The 20680-nt window shown below is 35.7% G+C and overlaps 1 protein-coding gene across 1 annotated transcript in view; it reads right to left on the bottom strand.

The window, feature by feature from the left end:
- LOC129224592 (beta-hexosaminidase subunit beta-like) overlaps nucleotides 1-20680 on the bottom strand; it is a 41678-nt gene that overhangs the window by 5526 nt on the left and 15472 nt on the right. The window contains exons 4-11 of the mRNA XM_054859080.1: nucleotides 19016-19062; nucleotides 18804-18914; nucleotides 17668-17769; nucleotides 14768-14906; nucleotides 13634-13832; nucleotides 7723-7879; nucleotides 6734-6929; nucleotides 6080-6278 (exon numbers count right to left, since the gene is read on the bottom strand). Coding sequence (XP_054715055.1) covers nucleotides 6080-6278; nucleotides 6734-6929; nucleotides 7723-7879; nucleotides 13634-13832; nucleotides 14768-14906; nucleotides 17668-17769; nucleotides 18804-18914; nucleotides 19016-19062 — 1150 coding nt within the window. The remainder of the gene's footprint in view (nucleotides 1-6079; nucleotides 6279-6733; nucleotides 6930-7722; nucleotides 7880-13633; nucleotides 13833-14767; nucleotides 14907-17667; nucleotides 17770-18803; nucleotides 18915-19015; nucleotides 19063-20680) is intronic.

The following is a 20680-nucleotide window of genomic DNA, read 5'->3' as shown; positions in this document are numbered from 1 at the left end:
AAAACACCTTGCAAACGTGCTGATTTCATACTGTCATGTCAATGTATCCTGACATTTTCCTGACATATCAATACGTATGCAATATTACAAAAGCAAGATCATCTTGCCTAGACCTTGATTTCATGCTGTCATGACAACATCTTGATATTATCCTGTCATATCAATACGTATGCAAGATTACAAAAGCAAGATCATCTTGCCTAGACCTTGATTTCATGCTGTCATGACAACATCTTGATATTATCCTGTCATATCAATACGTATGCAATATTACAAAAGCAGCCTACCTTGATATTTTCCTGATATTATGCTGCATACACCTTGTCAGTCAATATTGTGGCAGCCTGCTGACAGCATAAATGGAGTAACATAACAACATTGAGGCAGCATTAATGCAAGATGATTTTTCTTGCATGTCAACCTTTATGCAATACTGAGGCAAGATATTTTGCTTACTGGGAGTAGTTATGTGGGACTTGAAATCCTGATTTTTTAGGTGCCCATTTCATTTTTAAGTTACATAAGCAAGAGTTTCTCAGGACTTAACAGTATTCTAATAATAACTGTTCTCCTTTGTAAATCTTGGTTCTGAAAAAAATATTCACATTGTATGGAATTCATATTGATTTGGTAAATGATTTAGCTTTCGTTCTATATTCCTTATAAGTTTAAGGCATGTTTTTTCGATTTGAGGGTTTTCTTTCAAATATTTTATTTTCTGTTGTCTGCTTGAAATTTTCTTTTAATTCGTTTTCGTCTCATTAATTATTTTTATTCCATTTATGTTGATGTTGATAGTATTTAAGGTTCTGTTCTGTGATGAACTGAATTCACAGAATTTTTGTTTAACTGAACTGGTCAAAACATTTTTTCGTGAAAATACTTCGACCAGTTTTCACGGCATTTTCGGTTAATTTTTGAATGCTTTGAATCCGTTTTTTGAATTTCATTTTATTCCTCTATTAACCGGGGTGTTTAGAGGTGTTGTGTGCCTTTTATATAAGTTGAGATACAAAACATTAACATCAATCTTTTGATCAAGTTAAATTTTTGTTTTCACCCCTTTTAGAACTGATGAGACTATCATTAATAGATTCAGGGGTTCCCAACCCCCCTAAGTGCAAAGGCACACCTCCCTAAATATCACAAAGACCCCCCTCCCCCAAAAAAGTGAAAAATACCCCTTAAAACTTTCAATGGCACAGCCTGCACCATAACCCCCTCCCCCACCAGGTGGGCACCCCTGAAGAAAGATTTTAAAACTTTGCGGATTTTTCATGCTTTTCACACATATATTTTTTTGTCTATTTAAAAATGTGTTTAAACGTCACAGTTGCACAATTTAGCTGCTCCTGGGTTAATATGTGTTGAGCTTCGTTTTTTCTTCAAACATTTGCTAAAACATATTTTCAACTTTTAAAATTTCAGTAAAGATATTAGGGACCCGATTAAGATATCGATGGGTCGTAGGCCAATAATTTTTTTGAAAGGCCCTGTATTCAAACTCCATCTATTGGCTAAAACAATTTTAGCCGCAAACTAAAGTAGTTTCAGCCTTTTAAGGGCCCCTAAATATCGGGGGTCCTAGATCACGGCCTAGTTGGCCTATTCAGTAATCAAATCCTGGAGGTGTTTAGGTGTTCGATTTATTTTTAAAAAGATTCTTTGGTTTCTCGAGCCATGGGTCCCATAGTGGTGTGCCCCCCCCCCCTCCTCGCATTGCGGAGTCTGTGAGTACGCAGATCTCCGTGTGAAGAAAACTCGAACAAAAGAGAAATGCAGGTGTAATAAAAATAGGAGTAAATAAAAACAGCATGACTTATTTAAGACTCAATGGATTCATGTAGATTGCTTTAGTGCCCCATCTCCATTTGCTTTTAAACCAGTAAATAAATGGGAAAATTGAATGCACATGGAAATATTTCCGATAGGGTCTTTATCATCGGATATTGGCCATAAAACTATTCCACGTGGGGTTTTTACTTCTGCAATCTGCATTATACTAAGTCATTGATTATGTTGATTTAGTTCATTGGGCAAACTGTGTTGCAACAGAGCCACCTCTTACAATGCATCTAAAAAACCAACAATTGAAAGAAATGTGCAAAGAACAGCCTATACAGCTGTTTTGAGAAATTTCCCTGTCACACAGAAGCTGTGAAACGTTGTGTGAAACTAATAACCGAAGCTGCAATATAAGTTCGTGGTGAAACTGCACAAGATGGATACATTCGTGGCAAACTTCAAGCTAGGAAAGAACTTCCATCATTTGATAACAAGGGACAATATTATTCCAAAAAATAATATTCATTATGCATGAGGTATTATAAATCAAATTTGAAGATTTCTTTTTCAAAATTTTATTATCTTTATATGTAATTCTAGAAAATGTATGATATTATTGCGTGATAATAATTACTATGATTAATAGCGCTATTTAATTAATTGGTCTATGATTTAATTTTGAAAAATAATTTTCACAATGGTTTTTAAAAAAATTCAATATTTTTTCATTTTTCTCCAATTTTTTGATGTCCGAAAGGAGCGATTAAATGCTCATTAAAATCAATGAAACATTTTATGGGCTCGAACTGGCTCATTATATAACATTTTCGGTGCATTCCAGCAAAATATTTGGAATTTAGTTTTTTAAAAAAAACTTTCGACAAAAAATCATTTTTCTCATTTTTTTCGGTTTTTTAGTGTTGAGTAGCGTCGGCTAGATATTTTTTAATATCCAAGAAATTTCTTGTGAGTGCTAACTAGCTCATTCACGCAACTTTTGCGCGCTATCCAAAAATTGATTTCGAAAAAAAAAAATTTTCGGCTTATTTCGGCCCACCCTACGTGAATAGTGTATAAAGTAAAAACTGAACGGGCATGAAGACAGCACTACATGATTGTAAGTTATAAGATACAAATTTGTAACTCAATTAAAAATTAAAATAGTGATTTTCAAAACTAAATAGCCTGATGATGCTAAAAAGTTTTGAGACAGTTTGGAGCGAAAAAGGTGTCAGGGCACGTTTAGATGTAAGCCACAGTATAAAGACGTGCGTAAAGGTGCTCAGACGTCAACGCGTAAATTTGCCCTGTCGCCAAGCTTGGATTTATTTTGAACGTGCAAAAAAAGTTAATAACATTTCAGTTCATACAAATACAGTTCTCAAAAAAGGATAAAATTCTGCTACTTTTAATACATTTGTTCTTTCTTAACTAAGTATTATTTATTCACAATAAGCTTCAAAACGTTCAACTCAAAATTTACTCGACTTGGTAGAAAACCGATAATTCTTTCTGCATGCTAGACCGAAGCTTGACTGATGCTCAAAACCTTGTAAGGATATTTGCTAGGGAGCAGCATCAATCTGTTATGACTGTTGGCCCTCCAATTATAATTTGTTTTGAAAAAAGGGCACTGCGTAAACGTGCCCCGGTCTATACCCTACTCCACTGAAAGAGGGGGCTCTACACAGGGTTGGCTTTTTCCCGTCCAAAACTTGTTTTTTTTCACCCCGCTGGGAAATACTGGGAAGAAATACCGGGAAAAGTGGTAAATACCGGGAAAAACTTCTAAACAACAATAGGTGAGTTGTGAGAAATATTTTGACTATCTGAATCTGATGGGTAGAATGAAGATTAGAAATAAATAGTTATTACAAATTCCCCTTGGGTTTTAAATTATTGTGTAGGAAAGGAATATAAATAAATAAGAATTATTGCATAATAACATAAAATTTGCTCACATTTTTTTTATCAATAATTAATTTCCTAAATAAATATTTTTGATCACAATAAAATAAAATTTTTTAACTTAAAAATACCAGGGTCATCAAGAGAAGCAACAAATAATTTGTGTTAAATTTAAATGAAATTTGCAAAAAGTTTCCCAATTAGTGCTTTGTTATATGATGCTAAGATCCAATGTGGAAGTAGAAGACGAAGAATATAAACAAGATTATGATTTGTAATTTGTGTATTGTCTTTCAAGCTATTATTTACTTAGAATTGAATTCTGATATTTTAAAAGATTGTTTTAAATTTATATTTTTAATAATCAGTTTTCCCGTGTGAGAAAAACATAGTATTTCCCAGGACGGTAAATATAAAATCTGACGGTTGGAAAAACCTTTCCAACCCTTGCACACAATCCTTGTCCACACCCTCTCCGCTTACAAGGTAAATTAAAAAAAAAAAAAAAAAAAAGGAAGAAAGAAAGAAAGGAAAAAAAAAATAAATAAAAACGTTCAATTCAGAAACAATGATAAATAAAATAACGCCCCTTTAATAGATTTTGTAAAAATGGTGTGAAATTTCGTTCTGCTAAAGGGTAAGTCAAGTAAAACTTCAAACAGATTTTTTTTTATTCATAAATTTAACTTTTGTTTTATTATTTAACATGTCCAAAAAGAAAAAGCAATTTTTGAAACAATAACTTTCTCACATTTTCGAGGGGAAGGCCCCCGGAACCCCCATACCGGGGGGCCCCTTTCCAGTACCTAGCCGACCACCTCAGAAGGAGCCAGTCCGGGCCTGCTTTCTGCCCCACAGTATCGGCTCTGAAATGCTAACATCCTAAGTGTTTCTTTAAAGGTTTAATATAATAAATAAAAATAATATAATAAATAATATAATAAATAAAAAAAGCGAGGTTGGGACTGTTATGAGGACGGTCCAATACGTTCCAACGCACAAACCTTAACACACTTTCTTTTTTCAATGGCAGATCATGTTTCTGTCAACACAGCCATCTTCTAAGTGACACCCTATTAGTAGACATCCAGCTCTCTATACACCTGTACTATTTGAAAGCTCTGATCATCTTCGTCATCTTCAACGTGATTTTTATTCTTATAGAAAATCTGCGCACCTGTCAGAGCTCTTGTTACCTTACTTTTTGAAACACCTACGTGAAATAGTTCCCATTTTTCTTATAGCAGAAATGTGAGTTTTAAAACCAGAAAGTTCTTATGCTGTTCAGAAATTGAATCTTAACAGGGCTACACATGCTCAAATCTGCTCGTGAGCAATCTTAAACTCGCTAAGACAATTTGGCACAAGCAAGATGATTGCAAAATCAGCTTGATTGAGCAAATTTTCTCACATACGTTCAGGTTTTCTTGTTATGCGAGCATGTTTGAGTGTGAAACCTTTAGTCATTGGAAGCACGTTTAAAACAAGGAATACGAACTATCTAGTCTGGCTGTGGAAAACTGGACTCAAACTCAGAGCAAAGGTTATTATACTTAGAATTAGGGTTCTCCTCGGAAATATTTCGAAAATAAATTCCAGCATTGCAAGGCACAAATTTATAAAGAAAACCTTAATGCACGTGGTTTCAAAGTTTCTCGAGAGCCCTTTCTTCATTGTCAACACACATATACCATAGATATTTGTTTGCGTATGCCAAAAAGAGTTATTACGTTGTCAAACTTTTGCTGAGCAGTCATAACCCCAGGACGTAACTAAACCACGAGCACATGAGGTAAGACCCCAGGGCACCAAAATTACAGCTGAAATTTTATTCCTACAATTATATAGTAATAAGCGAGAAGGGAAGGGAAATAAACAAAGTACCCAGTGTCCTCAAAGGTCATAGTGGGGTCTTGCATGACGCTACGTCATAATTTTGTGCGGAAGTCCGAGTCAGAGGTGTTTGTAAATATTAACACTTCCTACTAATAACTAAGAGTTTTGTTTGTAACACAGTAATTTTGACTCAATTAGAGTAAATCAGGTAAAGTTTATGCAAAAACTAAATTTAAGAAATTGCTTAAAATAATTAAAAAAAAAATATTTTGCAGCAATCTGAAAAAAAAAAAAAAAATACACACACACACACAAAAAAAAAAAAGACTCCTTTTTCCTCTTTTTGAAAACAAATCTGTTGAAAATAACTGATAAGTTTTCCACCTGTTCCATTTAAAATCAAAGTTCTGAATAGTAAAATAATAGCATAAATGCTTGTCCTAACTTTAGCGTCAAAGACTTGCCGAAGTACTGAAAGGTAATTTCAGAAGCGAAAGTCCCTCTTTTGAAAGAGATATTCTCGCTGTGATCATTTTTGTCTGTTACAAACCTGAGCATTCTGCAACGGTGTTCATCCAGCCTAAAAGCAGCGCTATCCTCATCTTGGGTGGCCGATGCTGGACTCCAGAGCTTTTCGGCCACTGCAGACGCTCGGGGCCACAGTCTTGGCAACAAGTTGGTGCCATCCACGTACTCGCCCCACATGCACACTTCTCCACCAATCACCAGATCCTTTTCTGCTTCCGTGCCTGAAACCAGAAGTCATGTCAGGGATAGTAATAAACAATTAGCAAACTGATCATCAATGGCGTACTCTGTGATCTTTTGATTCTTTTGAAATTGAAACTCAAAAATTACTAAACTTCCAATGCATTGTTTTTGCTGTAGGAACTCAGAGCCAGTTTCTAGTTTCATGATTGACGGTTTTGCTTGCAGAAACTGATGCCACGTATAGTACTAATTAAGTCCTGCAGTTAACGCATCAGGCGCTTTGGATATGAATTTCTATTGTTGAAAAGCTAAGGTAACCAGAGCAAAATTTCGGAAAATTACCAAATTGCATTTAACCGATAAAGGTTTAATTGTTTTTCTATTCTGCTAATAATTTTTCGCTTTGAAACAGCATCAAAATTGCTTTTAAAATCAAATTAATAACCTAAAACTTAATTTTACAATACTTTCGTAACGTGTAAACATATCTTACCATTAAAATTTCGGGGATCGCAAGCATAATACTTCTTCCAGTCCTGGCCGTAGGAAATGTAATTGAGGTACCAGCAGGCGGAAAGGATGATCTGGTAACCTTTGCGAGCTATGGGCACAATGTAGTTCTCCCATTTGTCCATCTTATGGTCGAGGTAAGTATCCTTCCACACTTCGACAATGGAATCGGGTTCGGCCTGCGTGTTAGAAACGAAATAAATGAATATTGAGCCTTCAAATACGATATTTATTGGCTCGTGGGAATTTTCTTAAAAAGAAGAGCTGTTAGAAATGGATTTCTGAGAAGGAGGGGATTTAGTGTTTAGAATGGTGAAAGGAAAGTTGTTTCAATCGGAGGAGTACATAATTAAACTTAAATTTTGCGCCACAACTTAATTACACACAAAAAAATTGATCAAAATCGGTCCAGCCGTTTTAAAAGGTGACAAACGTCCGCACATAAGATTTTTAATATATTAAGATAAAAATACTATTATAGTATAGGCTGTAAATATAATCCGTATGATAAGTGTGGTAAAAATTGACTATAATATGTCTTTATAAAGATATATAATATATCCTTAATTACTGCATCCTCACTGGTAATGGATATGCCGCGTTTTACCTGATCTAGAAAATGATGAACTGGAAATTCTACTCCATTTCCATTCCATTTCTTATAGAATCCATAAACCCAACGAGTAGGGACCTATCGCAATTCGTGATTGCTAAAACATGATTTGGCCTAAAGACATAAAAATTTTAATGAATGCCAGTGGCTGAAAGCTGGATGTTATTTTTTCTCTTCCTTGCTTTTATTTTACTTCATCCTTACAAAAGTTGATTTGATTTATGGCCATTCGAAGTACTTTTGTTGCATTGATTTTAAGCGAAGAATGTATAATCTCGCGTTCGAGTGTCATGGATTATTCAAAATTCTAGTGAAAAATTCTTAGCGTAGACTAGTGCACACATTGAATTCAGACGCACCTGAACATCGTTGTCGATCGGGTCTTGCCAGATAATGTATTTGTATCCAGTATCCTTTACGTTCTTCAGGGTCTTCTTCACGTAATGCTGTTCCACTTGATTGATGCTCGTGTAATTGTGCTTCTTCATAAATTCTTTGATTTCTGGGCTTGATTTCCTGTAATGATATTAACAAAAATTTACCAAGATTTTGTAAGATTTTCGTTTTTTCATCACTAACGGAAATACAGTAGATAAAACCGAAGTGGCATCATAATGTGAAGTGGACCTCAATGGGATCAGTTGTTGATTCAATTTTGAAGACAAGGTGGAGCAGTAGAACGTTTTTTCTCGTTAACTGTGACTGTTATTTAACTTCACGTGGTTCAGTGACTTTTTCAAGGGCCGTGGTAGCCTGATCGGTAAGGCATTGGACTCGGGACCGGAGGGCCTCGGGTTCGATCCTTGCTGGCCGAAGACCCACCGTCGTCATTAAAGGGGACTGGGCGACGTTAAATATGCTCGTGGTCTCAATGTCCTCCAAGTGAAACGATACCTCTGGGGGTGCTAGTACCAGGTAGCTATTAGCTCTTGGACTAGTTCTAAATTCTCATTAACTGCTTGATCCGGTGATGGTGCTGCCATCTATCGGTATATAAAAATAATGGAGGTAAGGCTCTCAGTATGCAGACCTCGACATAAATGCAGTTGAAGTCAGTTGTGACTCTGAATCGAATCGAATCGAATCAAATCGACTTTTCACATGAACTGCCGCCAAGGCAAGAAATCGCACTAACTTGGTAGCGGTAACACATAAATTTGAAATTCCGTCAGTCTGATTGCAATAATTTGTAAATTTGAAATGCCGCCAAGATATCAAATCTCGACAGATGCAATATTGCGTAAGTACCTAGAATTCATATCAAACATATCTATATAGAAGAAAGTTTTGTGCTGGCAAGGTCACAATAAATTAGTCAATAAATGACGATACAGCAAAGACTGATTGATTCTATACTAACTAACTAATGCGTCGTAATTTTACTATCACGCACTGAACGGATCATGCACACCAACATTCAAAACTGTAAAAATTAACACCCGAAGTTTCTTAGCAGAAGATTACAGATTACTGCAGACACGTGTTTCGGGGCTTCAAGAAACTCCTTTTTCAATGTAAAATAGTGAGCTATTAGATGTAAAGGCATCTGGTTTATTTATTTCTTATTTGGAATTGTGTTTCACATAACTGTGGTGGAGGCTGCACAATCGCATGCCATAGTTTAGTTCACTATCTCTCCTCATCCATGTATTTCACAATTTGTTATTATCCCCTTTTGGTTGCATCGAAATGAATTACTATTCGCCGCCAAAAATGAAACTTTTGCTTTATTGGGCTTCTTTTAAGACTTCAGCAGATAACAAATTTGATGCATGAATTCTTCGAAGGCAATTTCACACCAGCTAAGACAACAAAAATGCATTACGAAATCGATTAGTTTCCTACCAGCGAATTCACCAAAAAAACTTATCAAATTCATAATGTATAGTCCGTTGTCTCAGCTGGTGTGGAATTATTTCCAAAACATTTATAATTTAACTTTGCTATCTACAAAAGTCTTCTAACACAAGTCCTAGAAATCGAAATTAAGTCTTCAACGACAAGGCATACAAGAACGTCTAAATCTTGTAAAAATTAAACTAGTATGTTGTGGCCATCACGAAACTTTCTTCTATATCTTTCTTATAATTCTGATCCCTCCCCATGATTGACGGTTAAGCAATATTCCCAACAAAAACAAAATTACACAAGCCAAAACTTGACGACCATCCCAATTCCCGATTTATTTCAAAAGCAAAGCAAAGAATGAAAATTGAAAATTATTTTTAAAGCGTTGCTTAAAATAATTACAAACATTTATTTGTTAACAAACACAAGATGGCAACAACTAAAAAGTTGTAAGTATTTTCTGGTCTGGGCCGTGGTAGCCTGATCGGTAGGGCATTGGACTCGGGGCCGGAGGGGCTCGGGTTCGATCCCCGCTGGTCGAAGACCCACCGTCGTCATTAAAGGGGACTGGGCGACGTTAAATATGCTCGTGGTCTCAATGTCCTCCAAGTGAAACGATACATCTGGGGGTGCTAGTACCAGGTAGCTATTAGCTCTTGGACTAGTTCTAAATTCTCATTAACTGTTCGATCCGGTGATGGTGCTGCCATCTATCGGTATATAAAATAATGGAGGCAAGGCACTAGTATGCAGACCTCGACATAAATACAGTTGTAGTCAGTTGTGACTCTTGAATAGAATAGAATAGAATTTTCTGGTCATTTTCCAAAAATTAAAAACACGCAGACGATAGTCTACAACGATTTATCTTTCTTATTGTTGCAATTATAAAGCTATTTTTATTCATACAAAAAAAAAATAATAATAATTTGAATTTTGTCATCTTGAATTCAAATTATGTTTTTCGCAATCACGAGTGTGTGTTTGTGTGTGGGGGGGGTATGTGTATGTGTGTAGGCATGTGTGTTTGTGTCTGTGTGCAGTCATGAGTGTGTATGAGTGTTTGTGTGCGTGGGGGCGGGGTATGTGTATGTGTGTGTGTGTGTGTAAGCATATGTGTGTCTGTGTGCAGGCATGAATGTGTGGGCAGTTGTGTGTATTTGTGTGTATGTGTAGGTGTCTGTATGCATGCGTGTGTGTATGTGTTTGTGTATGTGTGTATGTGTTTGTGTGTGCGTGTGTGTTGGTGCGTGTATGTATGCGTGTGTGTGTAGGATATGGACGCAACCTGGAGACTGTTTTCGCTAGAGGAGTAGCATCGTGAGGCCAGCCGACGTGACGGGTGGTGCTGGCAGAGGGTGGCGCCGCGCCGGTGGGAAAAATGATAGCACGCCAAAAACAGTCAAATGAAAGCAATAAGCAATCGTGATTGCTTAAAATATATTAATTTGAATTTTTGGCATCTTGAATTCAAATGATGTATTTCGCAATCACGAGCGTGTGTGTGTATTAATGCGCGTGTGTGTTTGTGTAGGCGCGTGTGTGTGTTTGTGTAGGCGTGTGTGTGTGTTTGTGTAGGCGCGTGTGTGTGTTTGTGTAGGTGCATGTGTGTGGGTGCGTGTATGTATGTGGTGCGTGTTGTGTATGCAGTGCTGTGTGTGTATGTATGTGGGCATATGTGTTTGTGTCTGTGCAAGCATGAGTGTATGTATGTGTATGTGTGTGTAGGAGTGTGTTTGCGTCTGTGCGCAAGCATGAGTGTGTGTATAGGCATGTGTGTGAAGTGTGATGCATGTGTGTGAGTAGGATATGGACGCAACCAGAAGACGGTTTTCGCAAAAGGAGCAGCATCGTAAGGCCGGTCGACGCGGCGGTGGTGCTGGCAGAGGGTGCTGGCAAGAAAATAAAATGATAGGAATTCAAAACAGTCAAGTGAGAACAATAAGCAATTGTGATTCCTCAAAAAAAAAAAAAAAAAAAAAAAAATCAGCCCCCAATGGAGCGATTGGCACCAAAATTGAACCAATGCCTGTTTACATATGGATTCACATTTATTCCAAATTTCATCCGGAACGTAGCATTACTTTTTGAGATATGGCACTCACAATGGAAAAAAAAGAATGTTCGATTGCGCCACCCCCTTTTTAGCTGTTGACGCCAAAATATAATTAGCTCTTATACCCTCTAAGGGCTACTTGTCGATAAATTTTTTTTTTGATTCCGTTCAGTATTTCTTGAGATACAACAGTCACAATTGACGACAAAAAAAAAAAAACGTTCCATAGTTCAACCCCCGTTTGAGCTATTGATACAAAAATTGAACCAGCACCTGTACCTATTAAGGACAACAAATGGACTATTTTTTTTTTATTCCGTCAGTTACTTCTTGGGGAATAGCAGGCACGCATAACTCAAGAAACGTGTCATTGCTCCACCCTCCTTGGAGGAATTCGCGCCAAAAACTAATGGGCACAAATTCACATAGGGGTACACATGTGTACCAAATTTCGTTCGATTTCATGCGGTAGTTTTTGCTGTAGAGCGGCCACAAAAAACTGGTCACACACATATGTGACACACAGACAGACAGAAATTTTCCAAAAATAGTCGAAATAGACTCAGCACACTTCAAAACGATCAAATCCGTCAAAATTCCAAATTCGAAAATTTGCACGAATCCAATACTTTCTTCTATATATTAGATATAGAAGAAAGTAAAAAGAAATTAGATTGCAAATACTATTTTAGTTCTGTATATCAGCATTTTAAATGATCTTTTCTGCAGTGCGAGATGAGTCACCCCTCCTTTTATCCTTATCATATATTTGTATTTGTTTGACAGTTGATTACTTAGTTGTCTTCAATCGGCTGAATAGCGCAAGAATCTCATCAGGCTGTGCTACACAAAACTAACGGTGAAAGTCTGAACATGATAAGCACTAATGTTAGGAATATGACTAAAGTATTGTGTTTTGTTTCAATATTCAAATCGAGTGGATTCAAGTCTACGTAACATCTTCTAGGACACCGAGACATTTGCAATATTACAGATGACACTATGCAATGAGGACAAATGAGACGAAAAAAGGAATATAAATGGAAAAAAAAAAGAGAAACTGTAGCGATTACTGTAAAAACAAGGGCGAAAAAGTGAAGAATGACTTAAAATTGGAGGAAAAAAACAATTCTTTAAGGAAGAATAAACTGCTAAGCACTTTTGAAAAAACAAAATGAACAAAATGCGAGACATGCACAGCATTGATGAACGTAACTTACACACTAACATAACATTAAATCTCAGAATAAAACCAACCCAAATCCCGTAGGAAGGGGAAGTATAAGCTATCTTTACTCTCTCGTAAGATTCAATATATACTATGTTGATATATATATATATATATATATATATATATATATATATATATATATATATATATTATATTGGTTCTCTTCCTACCAGGAACCCATACGACAGCGTAATAATGAAGAAAAAAATAAATTAGTAGCAATAAGAAGAGTAAATTATAACCTGTTTCTGGATGCATAAATTATTTGCCCTCGTTTCCCCGTAATTGAAATATGAGGTCTTAAAGTCTGTCGAAATTTTAAGAAAAATCGTCAAATTTAGAGAGTTTCGGTGAGCAATAGAAGACATCTTTCACGGTTCACTTTCTAGCACTTTGCAGATGGATGTCCTCTTACATGCAGATAGGGAAATCCTGTAGTACTTTCAATTTCTCGTCAAGTCTTCAAATTCGGCGCTTCTTTAAATTTCGGCTGATTTTTAAGACCTTATGTATCGATAACGGAGGAACGAGAACTTATATGAACACCTATCTCCACTTTTTTCATTATTACATTATTCGTATGATTCTCTCAGGTTAGTGCTAATGCAAAGTATGTTATGACACCAAATGATTATGGGAGCCCATATGCAAAACTTTAGGGGGGGGGGGGGCTCAGATATGTTCCCCATGGTTTAGCTGGATATTTTCCCCATGGAAACTGATTTCAATACAGATTACAGTGATTAAAATTTGTCATTTTTAATAACTTATTCATTAACGGCTGGAGAAAAAATGTCTTGTCAAGAAAAAAGAACTGTAAGCAAGGAAGTTATAATTTCTAAAGGGAGGGGGAGTGGCTTGAGCCCTCACTTGTCCCCTGCCCCATACGGGCGCCCATGGCTAAGGTATAGAATGAATGCCTCATAACACTGGAGATGAGAATGCCTCAGTGTTATGATTTATATTGTGCTTTTCTAAAAAGTGCACGTCCGAAAAGTTATTAATAAAGTAAAGTGAGTAACATACTAGTACCCCAGTGCCCATAACAGTATAAAATTATTTTTTTCTTTGTAAATGTCACGGATTTTTTTTACGATTAATTCTTCCTCGTTTGTTTTCCCAGAAGTTAACTCACCAACAAGCGTAGTACACTTCGTCCATGCCCAAATGAATGTACTCGTCTCGGAACACCTGTTTCACCTCCTCGACGAGTATCTTGAAGATGCGGTATGTGTCGTTGATCATGGGGTTCAGGAATTCTGCTGCAGCATGTTCTGGATAATTTGGAGTATACGGCTTGTCTGGTCCCTCTCCAAAGCAAGGGGTGAGCAACCCTGCGAAAAGAAAGAAAAGAGGGACAAGGCCTTTAAAAGCTGTAAACTCCTCCAAAAATGAAGACAAGATTAATATAAACTTCAGAATCTCACATATGTATGAATTGCTCTTTGGAAATACTGTGCGTTGAAGTAGAATGAATCTTTTTCATGACTGACCATTTATGTAGAGGGATATCTCACGGAGATAAATGACTACTCGAGCACTTATACTCGAGCACTTATGAAGATCTCATGTCGCTGCAGTACTGATATTAACAATCATGATCAGATCTATTACTGTAAGAAACCAGTAGAAGAGGTTTTTAAGGAAAAAGCTATGTGTGACGTTTTAAGAGATTGACGTTGTGAGAAATGATGACATAAAGAAATACAGAAGGCTGAAAACTTTATCCCTAAAGTCCTGAATCGTAGAATAAGTAGTGACACGTCCGCTATCTTGGGCTTAAACGATGCTTTCTTCCTTTGTCTGCTATGATGAAGCATCGAATTACAACAATTTTGCGAAGGGAAATTCAGGAAAAGAGTTTAACATATACGTAAGAAAAATAATTATTACAAGCAATAGGATTTAGGCAAGTTTATGACACAGGAGTAAAATGAATCAATTGTTAAACTGGATGGATCAGACATAAATTTAAATGCAAATATATAGGGGGAAAGCATAGACTAGAGAGCACCTGTCCCACTTAAAGACAATTTCCCGCCATATTTGAATTTTTTTAAAATCCTTATCTTTGAGAAAGAGAAAAAAGCAACCCCAAACTCAGCAAAAAAAAAAAAAAAAGCAACTGTTGTTTGCTGCATATATGATTTGCTACCTTCACTCCCAAATTTAGAAGAGTCAGAACTGCTGTTGACCATCCGTTCAGCTCGAATGAGGACGACATAAATAAATTTTTGAAATAACCTACAGAAATAGTTTGGTCACTTACAGGGAAAAGCTTTTCCGAGAGCCTGCGTATGCCCGGGAGTGTCCAGTTCGGGAATGACTCTGATGCCTCGGAGCCTAGCATACTGGATAATGTCCCGGATATTGTCATGGGTGTACACATGACGAGGACTGTAGGCACCCTAAAAACAACTAATGATTAAAATAGTATAATACCAGACAGTTAGAAAATGACAGTCCTAAAATGACTCTTACGGAGCTAATTAATTACTGTTATGTGGTGGAGATTAGCAATATTTCGAACTCATGCTCCTAAGTAGGTATATTTATGGATGGGATTGTTTGCCCGCGTGATCTTTATGTCAATACACGTAAGACAAAGCGAAAAAATGCATTACTTCTTTTCTTTCTTTCATTTTTTTTTTAAATTTTTTTCACAAAATTGAATGATTGAGATAAAGTTGTCTACTCATTTCCATTACGTTATCCGAGAAAATTCAGAAATGTTTGAGTTTTTCCCGTTGCAACCGTCATCTCAATAGAGTTCGAGATTTCACCCAATTGAGACGCTAAACCATCTTTGAGAGAGAGACACATTTTCTTAAAATCCTTCTTTGCGTTTCCGTATAGTTTTTATACCTCCCTCATAGAGTTTCCAACTTTGATTTGCTATTTAGAGAGTTAAACGGTCAAAGGGGAACAAAGTAGTCTTCTAAACCCGTTGGCAAGACAAGAACTAATATTAAATTAACTAATATTAGTTAATTTATGAATTATTTAGTTAATTTATGAATTTATTAGGTAATTAATGAATTAGTTCAAATTAATTATTTGAATTAGTTCAAATAATTAATTTGAACTAATTCAAATTTTTTAATTTGTAAAACTCCCGACTCAAATTAATCATAGCTAAGGTGAAGGCTAAAAATACTCTCGATCAAGTTCCTTCAAGCAAGAGAAAAATCGGTTATCAATTTTACTATGATGCCCACACAAACTTACATGTTAAACATGGTGATCCCACCCCTTTTTTCTACGTTGGGGGATAATCAGTAGGGAATGAGCTGGGGGGGTTTCTCCTGTGCTAAGTGATGAGGATTAATAGTTTGTCTAAAACAATTTTTATTTTAATTTCAGATTTCAAATTATGCCCTTTACCAGCTAAAAGTATGAAATCAATAAAGAATTCTTTGTGTTTCTTCTAAAGAAAGTTCTTTGCAGTTGTCTGCGGAGCTAGATAATGTAGACGTACGCCGTGCGCGGATACATTTGCTTCGGAGTTGCGCGTCACCCGATAATCGTTCAAGTTCTCATTCTTCACTTCTAATTTGTCTTAAATTGATATTATTTATTTAGTTTGGTTTAGTTATAAATAGATAGTGTTGTATGAACCTTGTGGTCCTTCTATCCTTTATGGTTTTTCTAGAGGAATAAGTCGCAGTTCGTTACATATTTATGATATTATGTACTACCTTTAGTTTAACCAAATACAGCTTTCACCTCAGACAGCTATTCGTAGATTTGGCGAATCGTCAGACACTTTTCAAAATTCGACGGTAACAGACAACTTTTCAGCAAACTAGGGTAACGACCCCAGAAATTGGCACTTTAAGAGTTTGTCCTTAAACAAACTTACCTTAGTTTTCATTACTTAGAAAAAAATATTCACTTGAAAATATTTTTGTATCAAAGAATGCACATCTGTGCATCTACTTAGTTCACTGAAAGCTAAAATATTTGAATTGATATTTTTATAAAAATATGTCCATGAAAAGTTACCATAATCACCAGTAATTGGCACCTGATACCCCAGTGTATGACACCTTGTGATCCAGTAATTGGCCCATGTTAATAGAACTGGAAAATCACTTTATTTTTCACTTTTAGATAACATACAAATTTCATCATCATAAGAAGCATAATTAATGTTAATTTAAAGTAGGAAATTTTACACAAAGTAATGTTAAATCACACATCTTGATGTTGAAGAAGTATTTTAGAGAAATAAAAGTAAATTTGGAGTGTTATCCGTGTTAAAATGAAAATGGGAAAAAATATCGAGATCATTGCTGTTTCATTAGTCGGTATGCAGTTTTGATTTTACGAATTATAGCTGTTTCCACAGAAAAAGGAACATTAACCTGATGATTCTAAAAGACCATAAAAAATAAAACGTTTCTCTACAGTCGCAATATCTGACTGATGGTCGAACATATTTGTTCTTTATAGTTTCTCTTAAAAATTTAGAAATATAATATGTAGGATTCAAATTAATAGTGGAACCCATATAATATTGTTGCTGCAAAAGTATCAGAAATCAAACTAGTGACATATTGCACAACACATTAGTGGATATAGGCTGATGTGCCAATAATGCAGATTAGCAAAACTGAAGTTCCAGTAAATGGCATCCATCATTACTTCAAAAATCCAAAAAGGAACAAAAATATACTTCTACCCACGCAAAGTAACACCTTTCAACTAAACAAAACTTTTGACAACCAAAATTTAAAATCTATTTTAAGTCAGCTTTTAATGGGTTGATGCGCATGCTTCCCTTAAGCCACAGAAGAAGCTTTTGCAACAAAAATGGCTGATTTGACGCGAGTCACATTTGTTTCTCTTTCCTATATATTGCTACCATTTAGTAACATTAATTGAAGCTATAATCTTTAATGTAAATGTACATTCAGTTGACGTATAGCCTTCTACTTTTAAAAGATTGGGTATAAATCTTATTTTAGGACATTTTTGTTGGATGTGCCAAACACTGGTGACCTGCCAATTACTGGAGGTGTTACCCTATTTCGATTTTTTTAAAGATAATTTTTTCGTTCTGCTTGTGTATACAATCGTATCGTACGCCTATGTACACATTTTTATCAACCAGGTTCTATGTATCAAGACAACTTGTTTATTTTACTTACACTAGATCTTACTTACCAATTTCGTAAGATTGGGGAATATTTTGCTTTCCAGTGGGAAAGACTGGTCATCTATCAAATGCCAGTGGAAAGCATTAAACTTATTGTAAGCCATGGCATCCTGAAAATAAAACAAATGATGAAACCATAAGTACAAAGCTATTTACGAAACTAAAGCAGTTTATTTTGTATAAAAAATCAGATTGTTAGAAATGAAATGGTTAATTTAATAAAAGTTGTAAAAAATGAAACATTAAGTAATACGTGTGGGAACGCAGTTTCCATAAAATGTTTAATACAGTGGCCGCCGCGAATATATGAACCGCGTTTGTTCCAAACAGTTTTGTTTCCATAAAGCGACTGATTTAATAAAGTTTCTAATTCAATAAAGCGGTTAATTTAATAAAGCTGGATTTTGTTCTGTTTTTGACAATTTGATTCATTAAAGCGGTTGATTCAATTAACCACTAATTCAATTAACCTGCGCGCTCTGTATTTGATTTATTATTGCAAAAACAGTGCAAGTTTAAAGGATGTTTGTTTCAACCTTCTTAAAATAACTATTTGAAAAAATGTCTTTTTAAATTCAAACTGGCTAAGTAATCCAAACTAACATTTTATAGCCTAAACAAATTTCGTCACCATAATACAACCCAGTAAAAAGACTTGTTACCCAAGTATATTTTTCTAACTACGGCACTAGTCTTGGAATGAATTCACTAAATTTCTAGTGCTATATGGCAATTCTAAAGCTTTATTCTAAAAGTTAGTGTTCATGCAGATAATCAAAGAAAAAATAATGGCAAGTATCCAAAATAAATTAAAGTTATATAATAGTTAAATTAACAATTACTTCTTAAATTGAAGGACGTTTAACAGGACATATAATATTTTTATCTTTTACATTCCTAATCCATAGAGCATTTCGAAATTTCTTTGTCTCGCAGACATTGGAAATAACAGATTTCGATGTAACGCATTATATATCACCATGTTTCAAACTTCATTTCACAAACAATAAGTTCAAAGCTTGACCAATTTAAATGTGGGCTGACTGAAATTTTCCGTTAATCATAAACTTATTAACAATGTACATATAACGTATGCGAAACATTTCAAAGATTGAAAAATTCAGACATGTTTATCAAGACTTACCAAGTTTTTCTTCAATGTTTTCATGGGTTGATAATGACGAGCTGTATCGATAAGCATTCCCCTGTATTTATATCGTGGTTCATCTTCTACTTTAGTTGAGTTTATGTAGATCTATTGGAAAAGATCAAATTTATTTAAATGACAAAAAAAAAAAAAAAAAAGTCTTATACAATTAAACTTTTATTGCTACAAATTAATACATTTTCACTTACAGTGTGATTCGTATCCTGGAACACAAGCTGGCTGAAAGTCTCTAATCCTATTTATAAAAATCACGAGTTAAAAATTAGAAATATGTGTCTAGTCCACCTCAGAATTGTTGGCATTCGTCTTTGAACGAATTCACTTCAAAACCGGTTAAAAGCAAGAGAAGCGTGGGTTTCTGTTGATTAAGCATTGGCGAAAAAAATGTTTTCGTGAATCACTGTTTTATGTTTACAATTAGAAATACATTTTAACTGAAAACTCGTGCCATCAATGCTCCGAACGTGGAAGGCTTGAGTTGCCTATCGCGTTTGCTGCCATCCACATTTCTAACAAGTAGACTTTTCTGCTGAGTGCACACAATGCTGAGGAGGAACATAATTACATGTTTTGAAGAAATATAAACATAAAAGTTGTTAAGTGAAGAATGCTAAAAAAAAAAAAGCTTCATGCTAAAACCTGAATAACAAAAAAGAAAAAAAATCACAGTAAATAAAGCTCATACTGTCACGAAATTATAAAAAGGTAGCTGAAGGTGCACAAAACACAACAAGAATATCGTGGTTTAGTCATTAAAAGTATCAGATTTTATGAAAAAGAGCTTCTGAAATAGTGGTTTTCTCATATATTGGGTGAATACAAAAGTTCCACCCGTTTTTATCATCCACAAAGAACAGCAAATAAATGCAAAATGAACAGTAACTCTTATTGTGCATAATCCCTATTGCTAACTTATTTAAGAGCCGAGAGTCAAAAAATCTCGGATATCAGTTTCCACGGCATCGATATCATCATACATTTTCTGTCTGAAGGAATTGTTCAACGGGGAAATATGTGACGGTCAGGCCCGGATTTGCGTATCCGCAAGCCCCGTCAGGCCCACGTCCTTAAGGGGCCCAATGGTCCAAGAAATTAAAAAAAAAATAGTAACGTTGCAAATATACACTGCTTGCCACTGGGAAGAGACACTACAGATTTTAGTGCAAGGGGGCCAAAATTTATAGATCCAGGCCAGGTGATGGTCAGTTAGTGCCAAGTCAGGAGAATAGGGAAGATGAAACAAAACCTCCCAACAAAAGCCCAGTAGCTTTCGGCGAGCGATGACAGCTGCATGTGGTCTGGCGTTATAATGATGAAGGACCAATGCGACGATTGATAAGACCTGGCCACTTTGCTACCAAATTCGAATGCAACCTGGCAAACTGTATAGACAATAGAATGCAGCTTTAATCGTTCGGTAGAATGGCAAGAGCTGCGAGTGTATTATTCACTGCACATTCTACCATTCTCACTTGCACATTCAATTACACCTTCTTGAGATGAAGTTCAGCTTTCGAAGTCGTTGCAGACAGATCAGAAAGTCGACACACAGTTCTACGACGCTTTTCCTTATGGTACATAACCCACTTCTCATCTCCTGTCCCAATTTATGTCAAGAATAGGTTGCTTTTGTAGCGGGAAAGCAATTGAATGCAGGTGACGATGCGGTCATTCCGTTGATTTAGCTATCATGTTAAATCGAACCAAACGATCCAGCTTTCCGTAAAGCCCAACTTAACCATCGTTTCTTGATTGTTGTCCTATGGACGTTGAAGGTCTCCACTAATTCTTTCACAGTTGGGGTCGGTTTTTCCTTATTAATGCTTGATCAATGTCATTTTCTCCAACGTTTA

The sequence above is a fragment of the Uloborus diversus genome, chromosome 1, assembly GCF_026930045.1.
Source record: "Uloborus diversus isolate 005 chromosome 1, Udiv.v.3.1, whole genome shotgun sequence".
Lineage (NCBI taxonomy): Eukaryota > Metazoa > Arthropoda > Arachnida > Araneae > Uloboridae > Uloborus > Uloborus diversus.
The sequence above is the reverse complement of the archived record's forward strand: the minus strand, read 5'-3'. Positions and strand labels throughout refer to the sequence as shown.